General features: G+C 38.1%; 4 protein-coding genes across 7 annotated transcripts; 3 read left to right on the top strand and 1 right to left on the bottom strand.

Moving 5' to 3' along the window:
* Positions 1-530: 530 nt before the first annotated feature.
* LOC140785919 (pentatricopeptide repeat-containing protein At4g37170-like) lies at positions 531-5,524 on the bottom strand. 4 transcript variants are annotated; one of them, XM_073134022.1, is made up of 3 exons: positions 3,007-5,524; positions 2,040-2,255; positions 531-808 (listed from the first exon to the last, which is right to left on the bottom strand). In XM_073134022.1, the coding sequence occupies exon 1, from the start codon at positions 5,446-5,448 to the stop codon at positions 3,493-3,495; it is 1,956 nt and encodes a 651-aa protein (XP_072990123.1). In that variant the 5' UTR covers positions 5,449-5,524; the 3' UTR covers positions 531-808; positions 2,040-2,255; positions 3,007-3,492. The 4 variants fall into 4 exon arrangements, with proteins under 4 accessions (XP_072990123.1, XP_072990124.1, XP_072990126.1 ...); XM_073134023.1 differs by having other exon boundaries at positions 2,082-2,255; XM_073134025.1 differs by having other exon boundaries at positions 2,146-2,255.
* Positions 5,525-6,291: 767 nt separating this feature from the next.
* On the top strand, positions 6,292-7,897 carry LOC140785609 (peroxidase N-like). The gene is made up of 4 exons (XM_073133532.1): positions 6,292-6,702; positions 6,791-6,973; positions 7,086-7,251; positions 7,338-7,897. The coding sequence occupies exons 1-4, from the start codon at positions 6,475-6,477 to the stop codon at positions 7,751-7,753; spliced, it is 993 nt and encodes a 330-aa protein (XP_072989633.1). The 5' UTR covers positions 6,292-6,474; the 3' UTR covers positions 7,754-7,897.
* Positions 7,898-9,448: 1,551 nt separating this feature from the next.
* Positions 9,449-11,051, top strand: LOC140785882 (peroxidase N-like). The gene is made up of 4 exons (XM_073133967.1): positions 9,449-9,855; positions 9,945-10,127; positions 10,233-10,398; positions 10,485-11,051. The coding sequence occupies exons 1-4, from the start codon at positions 9,607-9,609 to the stop codon at positions 10,934-10,936; spliced, it is 1,050 nt and encodes a 349-aa protein (XP_072990068.1). The 5' UTR covers positions 9,449-9,606; the 3' UTR covers positions 10,937-11,051.
* Positions 11,052-12,209: 1,158 nt separating this feature from the next.
* Positions 12,210-14,820, top strand: LOC140787811 (peroxidase 15-like). Its single transcript, XM_073136917.1, has 4 exons — positions 12,210-12,612; positions 12,719-12,910; positions 13,893-14,055; positions 14,160-14,820. The coding sequence occupies exons 1-4, from the start codon at positions 12,397-12,399 to the stop codon at positions 14,627-14,629; spliced, it is 1,041 nt and encodes a 346-aa protein (XP_072993018.1). The 5' UTR covers positions 12,210-12,396; the 3' UTR covers positions 14,630-14,820.
* The last annotated feature ends 959 nt before the right edge of the window (positions 14,821-15,779 follow it).

Genomic DNA, 15,779 nt, shown 5'->3' with positions numbered 1-15,779 from the left:
GGGGGAGAAGAAAGAGATATGGAGAGATACGATATTAAAAAAAAAAGTAGTAAAGGAATATATATACATTTCTTTTCTAAGCGTTTCAAAGCTTTGTTGAGCTAGCTTTGGACCTAACTGAAACCAACAGTTTTCCTAGAATTATTGGTGGCTGCACGTGGAAGCTCCAAAACAATATGCAGTCAAGGTCAAGGGCGAGGATGCTTTGTTGTTGTAGCAGTAGGTGTACTTGTAGGGAATTTTATTCCCTTCAGTTGCAAAACTAGGGCTGCTTTTGACAATAATTTGCTGAAATGCCAACAATTAGAAACTTGAATGAGAAGACCTATAATGGTTTGAATATTTATCAGACTGAATGATGCTTCTAAAAAGAAAGTGATTGGGATTAAAAATTAATAAAGAGATTGTTATATTTATGCCACCAGAGTTCCAAATAGAGAAGTGATTGTCCATGCAGTTGCTATCAGCAATTCAACAGAATTTGGGATTCTAACTGTTGGCCTAACCCTCTACTGCAAGTGCAAGGTAGATAAATTATAAAAAGCTTTCTTATAAGAAGAAGGTCCAAGAACATGAAAGTGGTAACTGTTATAAAGATAAATCTCTCTCTTCCACTCTGTGTACACACACACACACACACACACACACACACTATTAAAGAGACCTTTTGCTGCTGGCAAAAATTATTCTTGTATCTACTTTTGACTTTGGGCATGTATCTGAACAGAGATGAGTTTAGCTCACGGATTTATTATCTTGACGATGAAAAGCCTTCATTTGTTCAAAAAGGTTGGCAGTTTCTTCCTATCTGCAAGACCAAAGCAGCCAGTGTTAACTTGGAAAATGTTAACAACCACAAATAGCATACATAGCAATGGCTTATTAAAGAAACATGAGTTCTTGAGGAGGAAGCTGAAGTGTAGACTGCAAAGCAACATTATTTATCAGCTTGACAGCAAATACTCGCGTCATTCTTATACAGAACTAAGATAAAGTCTCAACCACCCAAGCTATTTTGGTTCCAAAATCGATGATTCGGATTCACAAGTAAGAAATGATATAGCAGACAACTACATTGACATACAGATATATGCAGTCATCCTTATTAGGTTTAACGGCTACTTCCCTTTTCAGGTAATATTTATAGTCCAAGAACACTTCATTCTTATTTTTTTTTAAAATGCTTGATGAAGGGTTAGCACTGGAGTGCAACTAGGTTTCCTGGATGTCTAAGTTATTTTATACTTCCAAACTAATATATGTGCGGTTCAAGTTGGTCTGTAAGTTCATGCCAACAGTATACCTACCACACCTAACCACATATACCAAGTCACCCGTGTTTGCCTCTTTAGACATACCTCTCTATGTAGGAAATAATGTTATGCTGGCAAAGAACCTGCAGGTATTATAACTGAATCCACAGGAAACAAGCTAAAGTACATTTTGCTTTTATCTTTTCTAAGTTTTCTTTGGGATTATTTTTATCTTTTCTAAGTTAAAGATCATATAAATGGATTTATTACAGCTTAAGTTCATGTTATCCATAGCTTTACTCAGAGAATTTTAACCAATCATATTTCCCAGATATTTACTTGTACAGATTATTAATCAATAAAGGTTTAAGAAAGCCAAAATTAAGTAAATGTCCTCTTAAGTATAACTCAATTAGTTCTTGCTATTGGGTATCCTCTTAAGTATAACTCAATTAGTTCTTGCTATTAGGTAGGGTGGGGATATCTCAATTGAAAGTGATACATGCTTGGCTACATACTAAAACTTGATGGAATTTGACACCTTTATAAGGTGGTTAGAATTCAGGGGGATTTACATTCCTTTCTCTTTAATCTACAATCCTTGTCATTATACATATGTCACAAAAGCTTCTGTTCATCTGATAAAGTAGCACACCTTATTGGCATCCTGTCCATATCACATTGAGAGTTGTATGCACAATATTTTGATTAAGATTTTACACATGCTTTAACACCGAAAAAAAATAACAATAAACATATGAATACTAGACGATCAGCAATGGTTACCAGAAAGTGGCACTATGGACAAAAGAGAATCTTGAACATTACTCAGAAGATCAATGTGAAGCAAAAGCTAGTGGTCGCTGACGTTTTCAGCACGAATTTACAGTACCATTCGAGAGAAATAAAAGAATCTTGGACTTTAGATGTGTAATATCCCGTGTAACCAAAGCAATATCAACATAGACGAACACGTGCCAATCCGTTAGCCAAAGGATGAATCTAAATAACAAAATGAAGTAGGTGGTCAAGGAAAAAATCTGAAACAATCGACCCCAATAAGAAGTGCAAATAGTGATGGATAATTTTATGCAATAGTAATAAGCTTAACTGCCAAATGTCAGAAACTGAACTTTTACCTCTTGGTCACAAAATTACAACCTAATGCAACAACGGTAGCAATGAATTTACTTGTCAATTGTCACAAAATACACTAAACCCTGTAGACAAACAGAATGCACCAATATTCGATGTGCAAAGTTCTAAAACTTCATCATGCCACTTTCACAAACCTGTCAGTTTCACCTTAACACCCTCTTTACCCTTATCGCCATGTTTAGAATAAAAACTTATGGTTAATTATTGTTCGAAGAAGCTAAGAGCTTTCCAAATTGGACCACTTATTAGTGTAAATAAAATAACCAGTACATAAGAAGGATAAGAAGGACATAATATTCAACTAATATTCAACTAAACTTGTAGACAAACAGAATGCACCAATATTCGATGTGCAAAGTTCTAAAACTTCATCATGCCACTTTCACAAACCTGTCAGTTTCACCTTAACACCCTCTTTACCCTTATCGCCATGTTTAGAATAAAAACTTATGGTTAATTATTGTTCGAAGAAGCTAAGAGCTTTCCAAATTGGACCACTTATTAGTGTAAATAAAATAACCAGTACATAAGAAGGATAAGAAGGACATAATATGCAGACCGACCAAAAATTGCAATTAGAATGAAAATATCTTACGTGTAATTTGCAAGTGGATGCCCAGAATAGCCATATTCCTAAGAAATGGTTTTTTGCTGATGATCACAACCCTAATCACAAGTCCAGTCCTCCAAAGCATATGACAAATGCTCATAAAAACTGTAAAGGGAAGTATTATGATCTGCTGCAATCTTTACTGCAAAAAAGGTTGTTCACTTTTCTCGACTTGTGCATACTTTCTCGTTCGATGCTTACTGACAGCTTGTCACATTTTTTTTAGATATGTGATCCCTCAGGACTTGCAGTAAAAACCTAGAACTCAAAATTGTGGAGAAAGCATAATCAACAAAATTCCTCATTCTCTATACAAATTACACCATTCCTCTACTTCTGTTCAGAAGAACGACCTCGAGTACAGAGCATGTCCAGAAATCTCTTCTGGAGATCCAACTCTTGGTAAAAACAATCGTCTTCTACAAGCAGTGGACCAACTACTTTGTATTAGCAGGCCATCTTACATGAACGTCACCAATAATCTCTGCAGGAACAGTTCCCATCCTTGAAGTGATGGAATCTATTTGAATCCCTCACAATGATAACCCTCTGCGCAATCCTTGATATGAACTTGATAACAGTATGGCAGTCACCACAAATACGCAGATTCTTAAAAATCTTAATAGATGTACCTTGTGGTGTAGCAATGATGCCAAATGCAATTGCAAGCCTCTCACTGTGATGCGCAATGTTGGTCTCCTTCTGCTCATCTTCCACATCATGAAGGACAAAATCAGTGTCCGGCACATATCCTTCTTCCTTCATTTTCATATATAACTTCTCTAATAGAGCACAAATTTCTTTAGATTGTGGATGTGACATATCGCCTACTAGGAACACATGAACTTGTCTCTTAACCTCAATCCAGCTAGAGCCAGGGTTCTTTGTGACTCTTCTATTATCCATATCCTTTCTAATTTTCTCCACCTCATCCCACATACCATTTGAGGCATAAATATTAGCTAAAGTTACATATGTTGCTGCATTATCTGGTTCAATTTCAAATAGAGCTTCTGCAGCACGCTTCCCCAACCTAAGATTTTTATGTATCCTACAACCACCGAGCAAGGAAGCCCACAAAAACTTATTTGGTCTCATTGGCATCTTGTCAATGATCTCTTCAGCTTCTTGTAACTGCGCGGATCGACTGAGGAGATCGATCACACAAGCATAGTGGTCAGAAGTGTATTCAATTGCATACTCTTTTTTTATGGAATGAAATATCTCCATCCCTTTATCAACTAATCCAGAATGAGCACATGCAGAAAGAACTCCAACAAATGTTACATGATCAGGTTTTGTCCCTGATTCAAGTAGCATATCAAAGTATCTTAATGCCTCTTCAGGCTGGCCATTCTGAGCATATCCAGAAATGATCGAAGTCCATGAGACCAAATCTGGTTTTGACATTCCCTCAAAAACACACCTTGCTTTCTCAATGTTCCCACATTTTGAGTACATGTGCACGAGCGCACTGGCTGCAAACGAGGATGGATCATACCCAATTCTCAGCATGTGCCCATGGACCTGCATCCCCATCCCTTCGACAGCCATTTCTGAGCACATGCACAAAACCCCCGCAAAGGTGAAGTTATTTGGTCTGATCCCAGTACTCAACATATCTGAAAAGAGTTTAAACCCCTCTTCCCTCCGCCCACCATCAAAGCACCTCCCTATCATCGCAGTCCAAGAAACGACATCCCTCTCAGAAGTACTATCAAAGACATGCCGGGCATCATCAATACTCCCACATTTCGCATACAAATCCGTGAGCGCGCTCCAGACAACAGCATCAGAGTCTAAACCCATACGAACAATGTGGCAATGGATCTCTTTTCCTTGACGGAGGCCCAGAACGGAAGTGGCAGCAGTCAGGGCGCTCGAAGCTGTGAACTTATTGTCGACGGCGAAAGAAAAATAGTCCCTTTGTCTCTGCATTTGCCGGTAAAGATCGAGAGCGACTTTCGGGCAGCCACGGCGGGTGTGGGCGGAAATGATGGTGCTCCAAGAGAAGTGATCCTTATTGGGCATCAAATCGAAGAGACGTCTGGCCTCGACGAGGTCTCCGGAGTTGGAGTAAGCGGCAACGAGCGTGTTCCATGAGCAGATGTCCTTGTGAGGCAATTCATCGAACAGGTGGCGGGCGTCGAGGAGGGCGCCGAGCTTGGCGAAGAGATCGATGAGGCGGTTGGCGAGGAGGGTGTCAGGGGGAAGGGAGGAGGCGGCAGAGAGGAGATGGCGGGCGGCGGCGAGGAGGTCAGGGGGTTGGGAGGAGTGGGAAGGCAGGTGGCGACGGCAGCGGCGGAGGAGGAGGTCAATGGCATCGTGGAGATGGTGGTTGGTTTTGGGGTTGAGAGAGAAGGAAGGGGAGAGAGATGTGAGAGTTTTGGAGAGGTCGAGGAGGTGGGAGTGGACTCGACTCGTCATTGGGTTCGGGTCCTTTGGGACGGGAAGAAGAAGGGTAGAACAGGGATTCTGGATCGGGAGGGAGAATAGATCGTTAGACACGTATCACCGTATGATGGAAATAGACCCGTTAGCCCGAATAACTTCCCACCTGATTGGGTTCGTCCGATTCTAATCGCTTGGGTCCACCATAAGGTCAGGTTCGATCATCTCTGGTTATTTATAATTAAATTTAGAAATCGGCGGATTCTGTAAAATTAAATATTATTTTAGTTTTTAATACAGAGGAGCTAAGCCTCACCAATACCTAAATTAGACATATAGAATAATATTTCTAAAATAAAATAAAATAAAAAATTTCTCTCATAAAAGATCGAATTTGTGACCTTCGTGTGTTAGGTACGCTTCTATCGACGTGTTTGTCGTGGCGATCATAGATCATAATTTGATTGGTGCCAAAAAAAAAAAAAGTATCTAGAAAGAACAAATAAACTATGTTACGGATACAAAACAAATTTTGTTAATTTAAAAATGAATTTTTATTTTTATTTTTGGCAAATGCCTGCAGTATACCAAACCAAAATTTTCCACATGCAAAAGATGTAACATAAAATATTTGTCGTGCTTAACAGCTTATAAACGCATTAATTTGTGTTCTCTACCGTGGCAAAATCATTCACGACACTGCACTCCTTTTGATAGCACTAACCTGTTGTCTTACTCAGGATAAGCTCAACTCATCCATTATTTTGTGTGGGTTGAGAAAGATAAGCTCATCTCCATTACCTTAAGCCATACAATCTTCATCACTTAGTGATCCGTGGGTATGCATTATTAAAATCTCAAGTCCAAGGAGATCAAAGTAAACACCAGCGTTTATGCGTGCTGCACTCGCTTAGCCGCCCATTGCCCATTACTAGAGATAAGCAAGCCATGCATCAATAATTTAATCACCATTTGCAACTTAAGTATCTATAAATCCACCACGAAGGAGCTACACTAATGGCTAAATAGAAAAGCTCTAGCTTCTGCAACCAGTTTATTAAGATGAAGGCTTACAGATATACTAGCCATCGCTTCTTCTTCAGTACTGTCGTAGTAGTATTGTTGTGTTCGAGTCCAAGTGTCAGGTCCCAATTGAGCAATAATTTTTACGCACAGAGCTGCCCTAATGTGTTCAAGGTGGTGAGACAACAAGTCATCAATGCACTCAAGAATGAGATGAGGATGGGAGCTTCTCTTCTCCGGCTACACTTCCATGATTGCTTTGTTAATGTAAGTAGATAATAATAGACGCACGTTTTCATGCACATTTAAAGTTTTCTTACGTACTGATGCATGTGAGATTGGACTATACGTGTAGGGTTGCGATGGATCGATTCTTTTAGATGGAAGTGATAGCGAGAAGCTTGCGGTACCCAATCGTAACTCTGCAAGGGGATTCGAAGTCGTCGACGCTATAAAGTCTGCCGTTGAGAACGCATGCAATGGAACCGTATCCTGCGCCGATATCTTAGCCATTGCAGCTAGAGACTCTGTAGTCTTGGTATATTTATATATTTTTCTTTTCCTTTACTTATATATGCCATACCTATGTCCATCTTATATGAATAGTAAGTCATTTTGATTGATTCATATATATATATATATATATATAGAGTGGTGGTCCTTCATGGAAAGTTCTTCTGGGAAGAAGAGATGGATTAGTAGCAAACCAGACAGGAGCTAATAGTGGTCTCCCTTCGCCCTTTGATCCCATCAACACCATCATGAAGAAATTTAACGATGTGGGTCTCAACACCACTGACGTAGTCTCCTTATCAGGTATATAAATCACCAGTAGTGTCTAATATATCAACTAAGCATATATAGACTAAAAGTTCATGTCAAACTATTATGATCATGCACAGGAGGCCACACGATCGGCCGAGCCCGGTGCACATTATTCAGCAATCGATTGTTTAACTTCTCTAGCACGAGCTCGACGGACCCTACGCTAGACGCGTCCATGGCCGCGGACTTGCAGGCGTTGTGCCAGAACGGCGACGGGAATACGACCACCGCCCTCGACCGCAACTCCACCGACGCCTTCGACAACCATTACTTCAATAACTTGTTGAACCAGAAGGGGCTCTTGTCCTCAGACCAGGGACTCTTCTCCAGTGATGATGGCATAGCAGCAACTAAGTCCTTGGTTGAGACTTATAGCAATAACAGCATGCAGTTCTTCCTTGATTTTGTCAACTCCATGATCAAGATGGGGAATATAAGTCCTCTCACTGGCTCTGCTGGAGAGATACGTAGCAACTGCAGGGTTGTGAACTGAACGTATATAGTAAGGTTGGGCCTTGTGATGTTTAATTTACCTCTATATATAGGTAGGTGTTTGCAACTAATTATGTAACAGTTTTTAAGTTCAATAAATATAAAGATGGCTTGTCTGGCCTGGCCACTAAGGCTCGTTAATACCCCTGGAATGACTTGGAATAAGTACCGTTGTAAGCTGGAACCAGCCCAATACGGCTCATTAAGATTCTTATGAATGACTTTGGATAAAGTATCATTAGATACACTCAGTTTGGATGGAGAAGATAAAGAATAAAGAAGAGAACAAAAAGAGAAGAGAAATTAACTCTCTCATCTTATTTGGATGTAATGGAGAAAAGAAAAAAAAAACAATATGTTTACCGTTATACCCTTTGTTAAAATAAATTAACATAAGCTGGATTACTCTTTTAAATATAAATAAAATTATGATAAAAAATAAAACATATACGAACTATATTATCCACAAGCTAATATTTAATCATTCTTCTTAAAATTTGTAGAATATAGATATATTTTATATTAAAATATAAAATGAGTCTATGTTTTTTTTTTCTTTCTCTCCACTTTTAAAGAGAAACAAAAAATTCTCTTGTAAAATTTTAATTCAAACAAGAAAAAAAATTTCTCTTAATTTTTTTCCTCTTATCTCATACTTTCTCATTAGTGTAAGAAAATAATAAAATAGAAACATATTCAAAGCATTTATGAGGAAGTTGCTGCGGTCATATGACATGGAAGACAGAAACATAAATCAGTAAATAATTAATTTAACAACATTATTTTTTGGTATTTTTATTAAAATAGTGTTAAATTCAAAAATATTCAGCTCGCAGATTTGTTTTTTTCAGTGCGTGTGACGAAACTTCCAACCAGGATAAATTAAGTTTTCGTATGGGCAAATAATTGGAAACCTCGACGCCATGCTGACACGGCAGTAGTTCGTCTAAAACGTATTAAACAATTAATTGACTCTCCAAGATCCAAATAATGGATAACGGTTCTCCAGCCAGATGTGGACATTTAAAAGATAATGGCACATTTCTAGAGTTGAAAATGAATTAAAATATATATATTTGTAATTTATTTTCTGATACAAATATGATCACAGAGAGTGAACTTAATTATCATATTCACTAAAAACAATCACGAATACGAATAGAATTTCAAATATTATTCATATTCGTCCTCCAAATCTTTAAGAACTATTTCTAATATAATTAATAAAGTATATAAATAATTAATATATATATATATATATATATATATATATATATATATATATATGTCTGTGTGAAAATTACATTGGAGATCCATATAGAAGTATAAAATAATTACGTCAGTACTTTTGTAATATTTTTAATTAAATAATATGCAGATATCCATTTGTATATTATTTCAACTTATATTCGTACCCGCATAACTTATTTAATATTAAGATGCATATAAAATTTCTAACTCATATTCAACGAAACTTGAATAAGGAATTAGATCGGATTAGGTTCAATCGGACACGTTTTCACCCCTACATGTTCCACGTGTATATCAATTATCAAATCGATCGATTTGACACCACTCTTTGGCCAACTTTTTGGCATCTAACTACTAGATTCTTTTCAGATCAAAATGAGCTTTGGTGGCCTCTTGGCTATGATTTGTAACAACTTATACTTGCCTTCAAAGCTAATATACACTTGCGTGTCGTTGTGACTCATCCTCCATGTTTGCTTCTTAACGACACTTGAGGCCACGAAAGTCGATTGCAGATTAATATATAAATGGAGATTTAGGAGATCTAGGAGATTGCAATATAAATCCCGACATCTTCCCTGGAATAAGTGACATTATTTAGACATGGCAACAACTGTAGACTTTGACCATCAAGGTTACAGATACATAAGCCACCATTTCTTCTTCACAGTCTTGGTGGCATTGTTATGTTTGAGTCCAAGTGTCAGGTCCCAATTAAGCGATAATTTCTATGCCCAGAGCTGCCCTAATGTACTCAAGGTGGTGAGACAACAAGTCATCAATGCACTCAAGAATGAGATGAGGATGGGAGCTTCTCTTCTCCGGCTACACTTCCACGATTGCTTTGTTAATGTCAGTAGATAATAATACGACGCTCGTTTTCATGTACGTTTAAAGTTTTCTTACATATTGTTGCATGTGAGATTGGACTGGACGTGTAGGGTTGCGATGGATCGATTCTTTTAGATGGAAGTGATAGCGAGAAGCTTGCGGCACCCAATCGAAACTCTGCAAGGGGATTCGAAGTCGTCGACGCTATAAAGTCTGCCGTTGAGAGCGCGTGCAGTGGAACCGTATCCTGCGCCGATATCTTAGCCATTGCAGCTAGAGACTCTGTAGTCCTGGTATGTATATATTTTCTTTTCCTTTACTTATATATGCCATGCCTATCCATCTTATATGAATAGTAAGTCATTTTGATTGATTCATATATATATATATATATATAGAGTGGTGGTCCTTCATGGAAAGTTCTTCTGGGAAGAAGAGATGGATTAGTAGCAAACCAGACAGGAGCTAATAGTGGTCTCCCTTCTCCCTTTGATCCCATCAACACCATCATAAATAAATTTAGCGATGTGGGTCTCAACACCACTGACGTAGTCTCTTTATCAGGTATATGAACTGTGTACCAGTCGTGAGCCTTATATTTCAATTGAGCATATATATATAGTATATCAAATTATTATGATCATTTATAGGTGCCCACACGATCGGTCTAGCCCGGTGCACATTATTCAGCAATCGATTGTTTAACTTCTCTAGCACGAGCTCGACGGACCCTACGCTAGACGCGTCCATGGCCGCAGACTTGCAGGCGTTGTGCCAGAACGGCGACGGGAATACGACCACCGCGCTCGACCGCAACTCCACCGACGCCTTCGACAACCATTACTACAATAATTTGCTGAACCAGAAGGGGCTCTTGTCCTCAGATCAGGGACTTTTCTCCAGTGACGATGGCATAGCAGCGACTAAGTCCTTGGTTGAGGCTTATAGCAATAGCAGCAGCCAGTTCTTCCTTGATTTTGTCAACTCCATGATCAAGATGGGAAATATAAGCCCTCTTACTGGGTCTGCTGGAGAGATACGTAGCAACTGCAGGGTTGCGAACCTGAACACGTATAGTAATGTTGGGCCTTACTATGTTTAATTTACCTCTCTTTAATGTAAAAGTTGAAGATGGCTTTGTCCATCTAAAGGGCTGCCTCCCTACAGCCCATTAACATCCCTACGAATGGCTTGGAATAAAGTACCATTAGATTTAATATTGTTATACTTATTTTTAAATTATCTAAAGTAATAATGTTTCCAATGTATTTACGAGGAGGTTGAAATAATTATTATGTTTGCCTAGTGCGTGTGAGGACATTCCTACTGAGGATATGTTTTCATATTCACAACCATACCAATAAGATACGATGGCATTGTGATGAATGGCAGTACTTAATATAAAAGTATACGTATTAAACAATAAAATTGAATCTCCAACATCCAAATAATAAATCTTGTACGGACACCGGTTCTCCAACCCGATGTGAACAAGTTGAATTATCTTTGGCATGTTTCCTCTATCATTCAACTTCACATCTCACTTTTCTGACATCTACCTACTAGATTCTTTTCAGATCCATGCCTAAGATTTGTAGAGCTGCCACTGCTGCTTTGAAAGCCGCCACTATCTTTTATTTTCCCATATATAGCTGTTCTAGTTTGAGAAAGATTTTTCATGTGCTGACTACTCTCTTTTGCTTTTAGTATTGTTAAATTAAAAAAAAAAATTCTCAAGTAATATCGTTGCTATAACTTATTGTAATAGATTTTTTGGATGTCGAAGAAAACTCTATTCCAACATGCCCATCTTCCCAGGATTAGCGTCATTAATATAGACATGACAACAAACGTAGACTTTGACCAACAAGGTTTAACTACTCCAAAACAAAACTTAGCTTAATCTGAGTAGTCCTTTCCTAAACTAATTAACTAAAAAAAATCATTAAACTCAAAACACAACGAGATCATGACATATGGCTCGAAGATCTAAGACTCATATTATATCCATCCACATGCGCTGAAGAATAGTTTAATCCACACCCACATAAAAAGACACGGGGGATGTTGGATGAGGCATTAAAGGCGAGCAAGACCTCAGGCCTCAGTGGTCCTAAATGAATTATCATTACTTTTTAAAAAATAAGTGGTCATAAATGAATTAATTAATAAATGTAAAGATTGCCCAACTGCCCCCGGAATACAATTCTCTACACGTGAAGGTGCATGTAAAAATTGGTACGACTTGCATTGCAACTTCAATTCGAGTGATGCCACGTACCTTGTTTTAGTAAATGAATTCCTACAACCAGTGTCTGCATATGATCCCTGTCCAGCTGTCTTTATACCTTGCTTGCAAGGCATTGTAGACCTTTAGTTCCATTTCTTTGTAAAGATCATTCAAACCTAAGAAAAAAAAACCAATCAGGAGAAGCTTTCTTCCTCAATCTGCGTTCCTATGTCAAGCCTTAATCGTTATAACTAGGTAGGTTCGTATCCTTTGCCTTTATATAGACACAATTGCTCCATATTATAGGAGTAGACAAAGAGAAGAGATCTAGAATGGCTTGTAGTACTGCTTCTCTTCTACTAGCCTTAGCTCTCTTGTTTGTTTACCTTTGCCATGGATCCCAAGCTCAGCTGAGCCCTTCCTTCTACAACAGCACATGCCCTAATGTGTCAAGTATCGTGAGCAGCGGCGTGCAGCAAGCGCAGAGCAACGACAGTCGCATCTTAGCGAGCCTAACTCGACTCTTCTTCCATGATTGCTTCGTCAATGTAACCCTTCAAATTACTTCTCTCTAATTAAAAAGAAACTTAGAACTCAATGTTGTGTAAGAGATTTGATATAGATATATGTATATTAACTCGTGTTACTGTTCAGGGTTGTGATGGGTCTATTTTGCTGGACAACAGTACCAGCTTTCAGACTGAGAAGGATGCAGTTCCGAATAATAACTCGGTTCGGGGATTTGATGTGATTGATAGCATCAAGTCTTCTGTGGAGAGTGCTTGCCCACAGACAGTCTCTTGTGCTGATATCCTTGCTCTCGCTGCTGAAGCTTCTGTTAACTTGGTAAGTCGTCAAGATCTAGTAGTAAGTTTAAAACTAAAATGCTAGTAGGTTTGAGTACAATCGATCCTTTTTCCTCTTTTTTTTTTCCTGGCCGTTGAGTGTCAGACGTGAGTGGAATTAATAGTAGTAGTTCTACATAAAGAAGGAAGAAGCAAACGTAGCCAAAACCTAGGATTTGGATTCCCCAGAAACACGCAACATGTACAACGGTAAATAATTCCCACATCCGCTTACAGTACCTTGATTTTAGTCTAAGAGTCTAGGTTGTAGTTTACACTTTGTATGCCACTAGATCTCTATCACTTTGCCTTTTTCATTTTCAATTACTTGCAACGTGCTCACCACGTGATAATATCTTTGTGCCTTTACAGTTCTAAAGACACAAGAAGGTAAGGTAAAATATGGGCACTCATGGCATAGGAAAGTGATAGTTATGAGGTAGTCAACTTATAAGGAGGGCTCCATGTAGCTTTACACTTTGTCGGCTTTCGGACATAAAAAGAGCTAGGTGCCACGCACCTTTCAATATCTCGCAACTACTACACTATTCTAATATCTTTGCTTAATTTTTAGACCATTTCAACAGCTCCATTGTTCTTTTTCTTTGGTTTTGTTTCTTCTTTTTGACTTCCAGAACCTGCAGCCTATTTATTTATTTTTCTCGTACGTCGTTAATTGGTTTCCTGTTCTCCATCTTTCCTTGTGATCAAAAGAACTTTGACTAGTCCTATGTTAGACCGCGAGGACGATCTTCACTTCATCTGTATTATAAAATTCAATTCAATTTAATCACTACGAAGACTTTATGTGTGGATGTGGATCCATTCACGTCTTATTCCACGCGGGATTGAAACGCGCATGGATGACTATTGACTCGTGATGAAAGCTAAAACTGTATTTCGAGAGAACAAAAGAGAGGATATATTTTTTTAATCCTCCATGTAAAGTCTCATCATGCATTAATTTGCGGTTACGTACACAGGCAGGCGGACCTTCCTGGAGTGTGCTACTCGGTAGGAAGGACGGCCTCGTCGCGAACATAACCGCCGCCGGCAACCTCCCGAGCCCCTTCGAAACCATAGCCAACCTCAGCGCCAAATTCGCCGCCGTGGGCCTCAACGACACCGATCTCGTCACTCTCTCAGGTCAACCAACATATAAACCACCACAACACTATATATACATCCCTCTACTAAATTTTTTTATATATATATAAATCTCACGTATTCCATTAATTGCTTGCATGTAGGAGCCCACACCTTCGGTCGAGCTCAATGTAAGTTCTTCAGCAGACGGCTGGCCAACTTCAACAACACCACGAGCCCCGACCCAACCCTGAACACCACCTACCTCGCCGTCTTGAACCAGAGCTGCCCTCAGGGAGGCAACAGCAGCGTGTTGAACAACCTTGACCTCACGACTCCGGACACCTTCGACAACAAGTACTACTCAAACCTTCTCACCCTCGAAGGGCTTCTCCAATCCGACCAGGAGTTGCTGTCGACGAGCGGAGCGGACACAGTGCCGTTCGTGAATAATTTCGCGAGCAACCAAACTGCCTTTTTTGAGAGCTTCGTGCAGTCTATGATCAACATGGGGAATATCCCTTTGCCAGGAGGCGGGGAGATAAGGATTAACTGCAGGCAGGTGAACACGAACTCGAGTGTGAACTTAGATTCCAAAGCAGGAGGGGACATGGGTCTTGATGCTTCGATGTAGATAGTTAAGTGATCGAGTCTTATATAGTATTTGAATAAGAAGTTGGAAGAGTTGTATTTGTGAGTGGTTGTTCTGTTTCTTAGAACTCGAGTGTTTGAGCTAGAACACAAAAGCTCTGTTTGGTACTGTTTCGGGAGCCACAAAAGCTCTGTTTAGAAGTCATGCCACATCTAAGCCACCTTTGAGTACTATCACGTTGTCAAATTTTAAGTCCTCTCCGAGGCTAGTCTTGAGATATTAATTTTCTTGTGGCGGCCCACCTCACCTCTCACCTTCCCCGTTCAATGGCGATGACTTTTAGAAAGAAAAAAGAGTGCTTCTTCGTACGGTACTACTGTAAATTAATTATTTATTGATCAGTTTTATAAAAATTTAACGGTTAAAATATTTAAAGATAAAATAGGCATGAATTTTTTTTTAAAATATTACCGATTCACAAGTAATTATTATTTTTTAAATATATAATCTTGCACATTATTTTTTTAATAATTATATTATCTTAATAATTTATCAAATAAAACATATATATATATATATATATCCTTAACTAAGAGTAAATGTATATATATTAAAATAAGAGTATTAATAAAAGTTTAACTAAATTTTATCTCCTTGATAATTTTTTATTATTTACATATATCTTTTATTAGTTTAAGATTAATTTAAATTAAATTTAATAACAGATAGAGATAAAGAATCATATTTAAATTGAAGTCAATCTCTAAAAATCAAATTTAATTGTTTAGTATTAAATAATATCTCATATAATTAAAATATAATTATATTGTTATAATTATATTTCAGAGAGGGAAAACTTAACAAAAAAAAAGATTGTGTAATTCAATTTTTCTAAGTAATGTGATTTTTAAATCGATACATAAAAACCGATTATTATAGTCATTAGATTAAGATAATAAATTTTAAAGGGGTATTAAAATATTTGCTAGGAAAAGAACCTCCCCCGCTTTATTGCCTTCTCATTCTATTTTCAAATATATACAGTGAAAGAAGGCTAAAAATGTAGCCATTGGATCGCGACAACTTTATCAATGTAATAATTAAGGACTTGGTATAATATTACATATTTTAATTGCTCATTAGGCTCCCTTCTTTGTGAAGTAAGACCATTTACTATATATATACATAAAAT

This window comes from Typha latifolia, chromosome 4 (assembly GCF_019914945.1).
Source record: "Typha latifolia isolate L0001 chromosome 4, TyphaL0001v2, whole genome shotgun sequence".
Taxonomy (NCBI): domain Eukaryota; kingdom Viridiplantae; phylum Streptophyta; class Magnoliopsida; order Poales; family Typhaceae; genus Typha; species Typha latifolia.
Note: the sequence above shows the minus strand (reverse complement) of the source record. Positions and strands in the feature narration are given on the sequence as shown.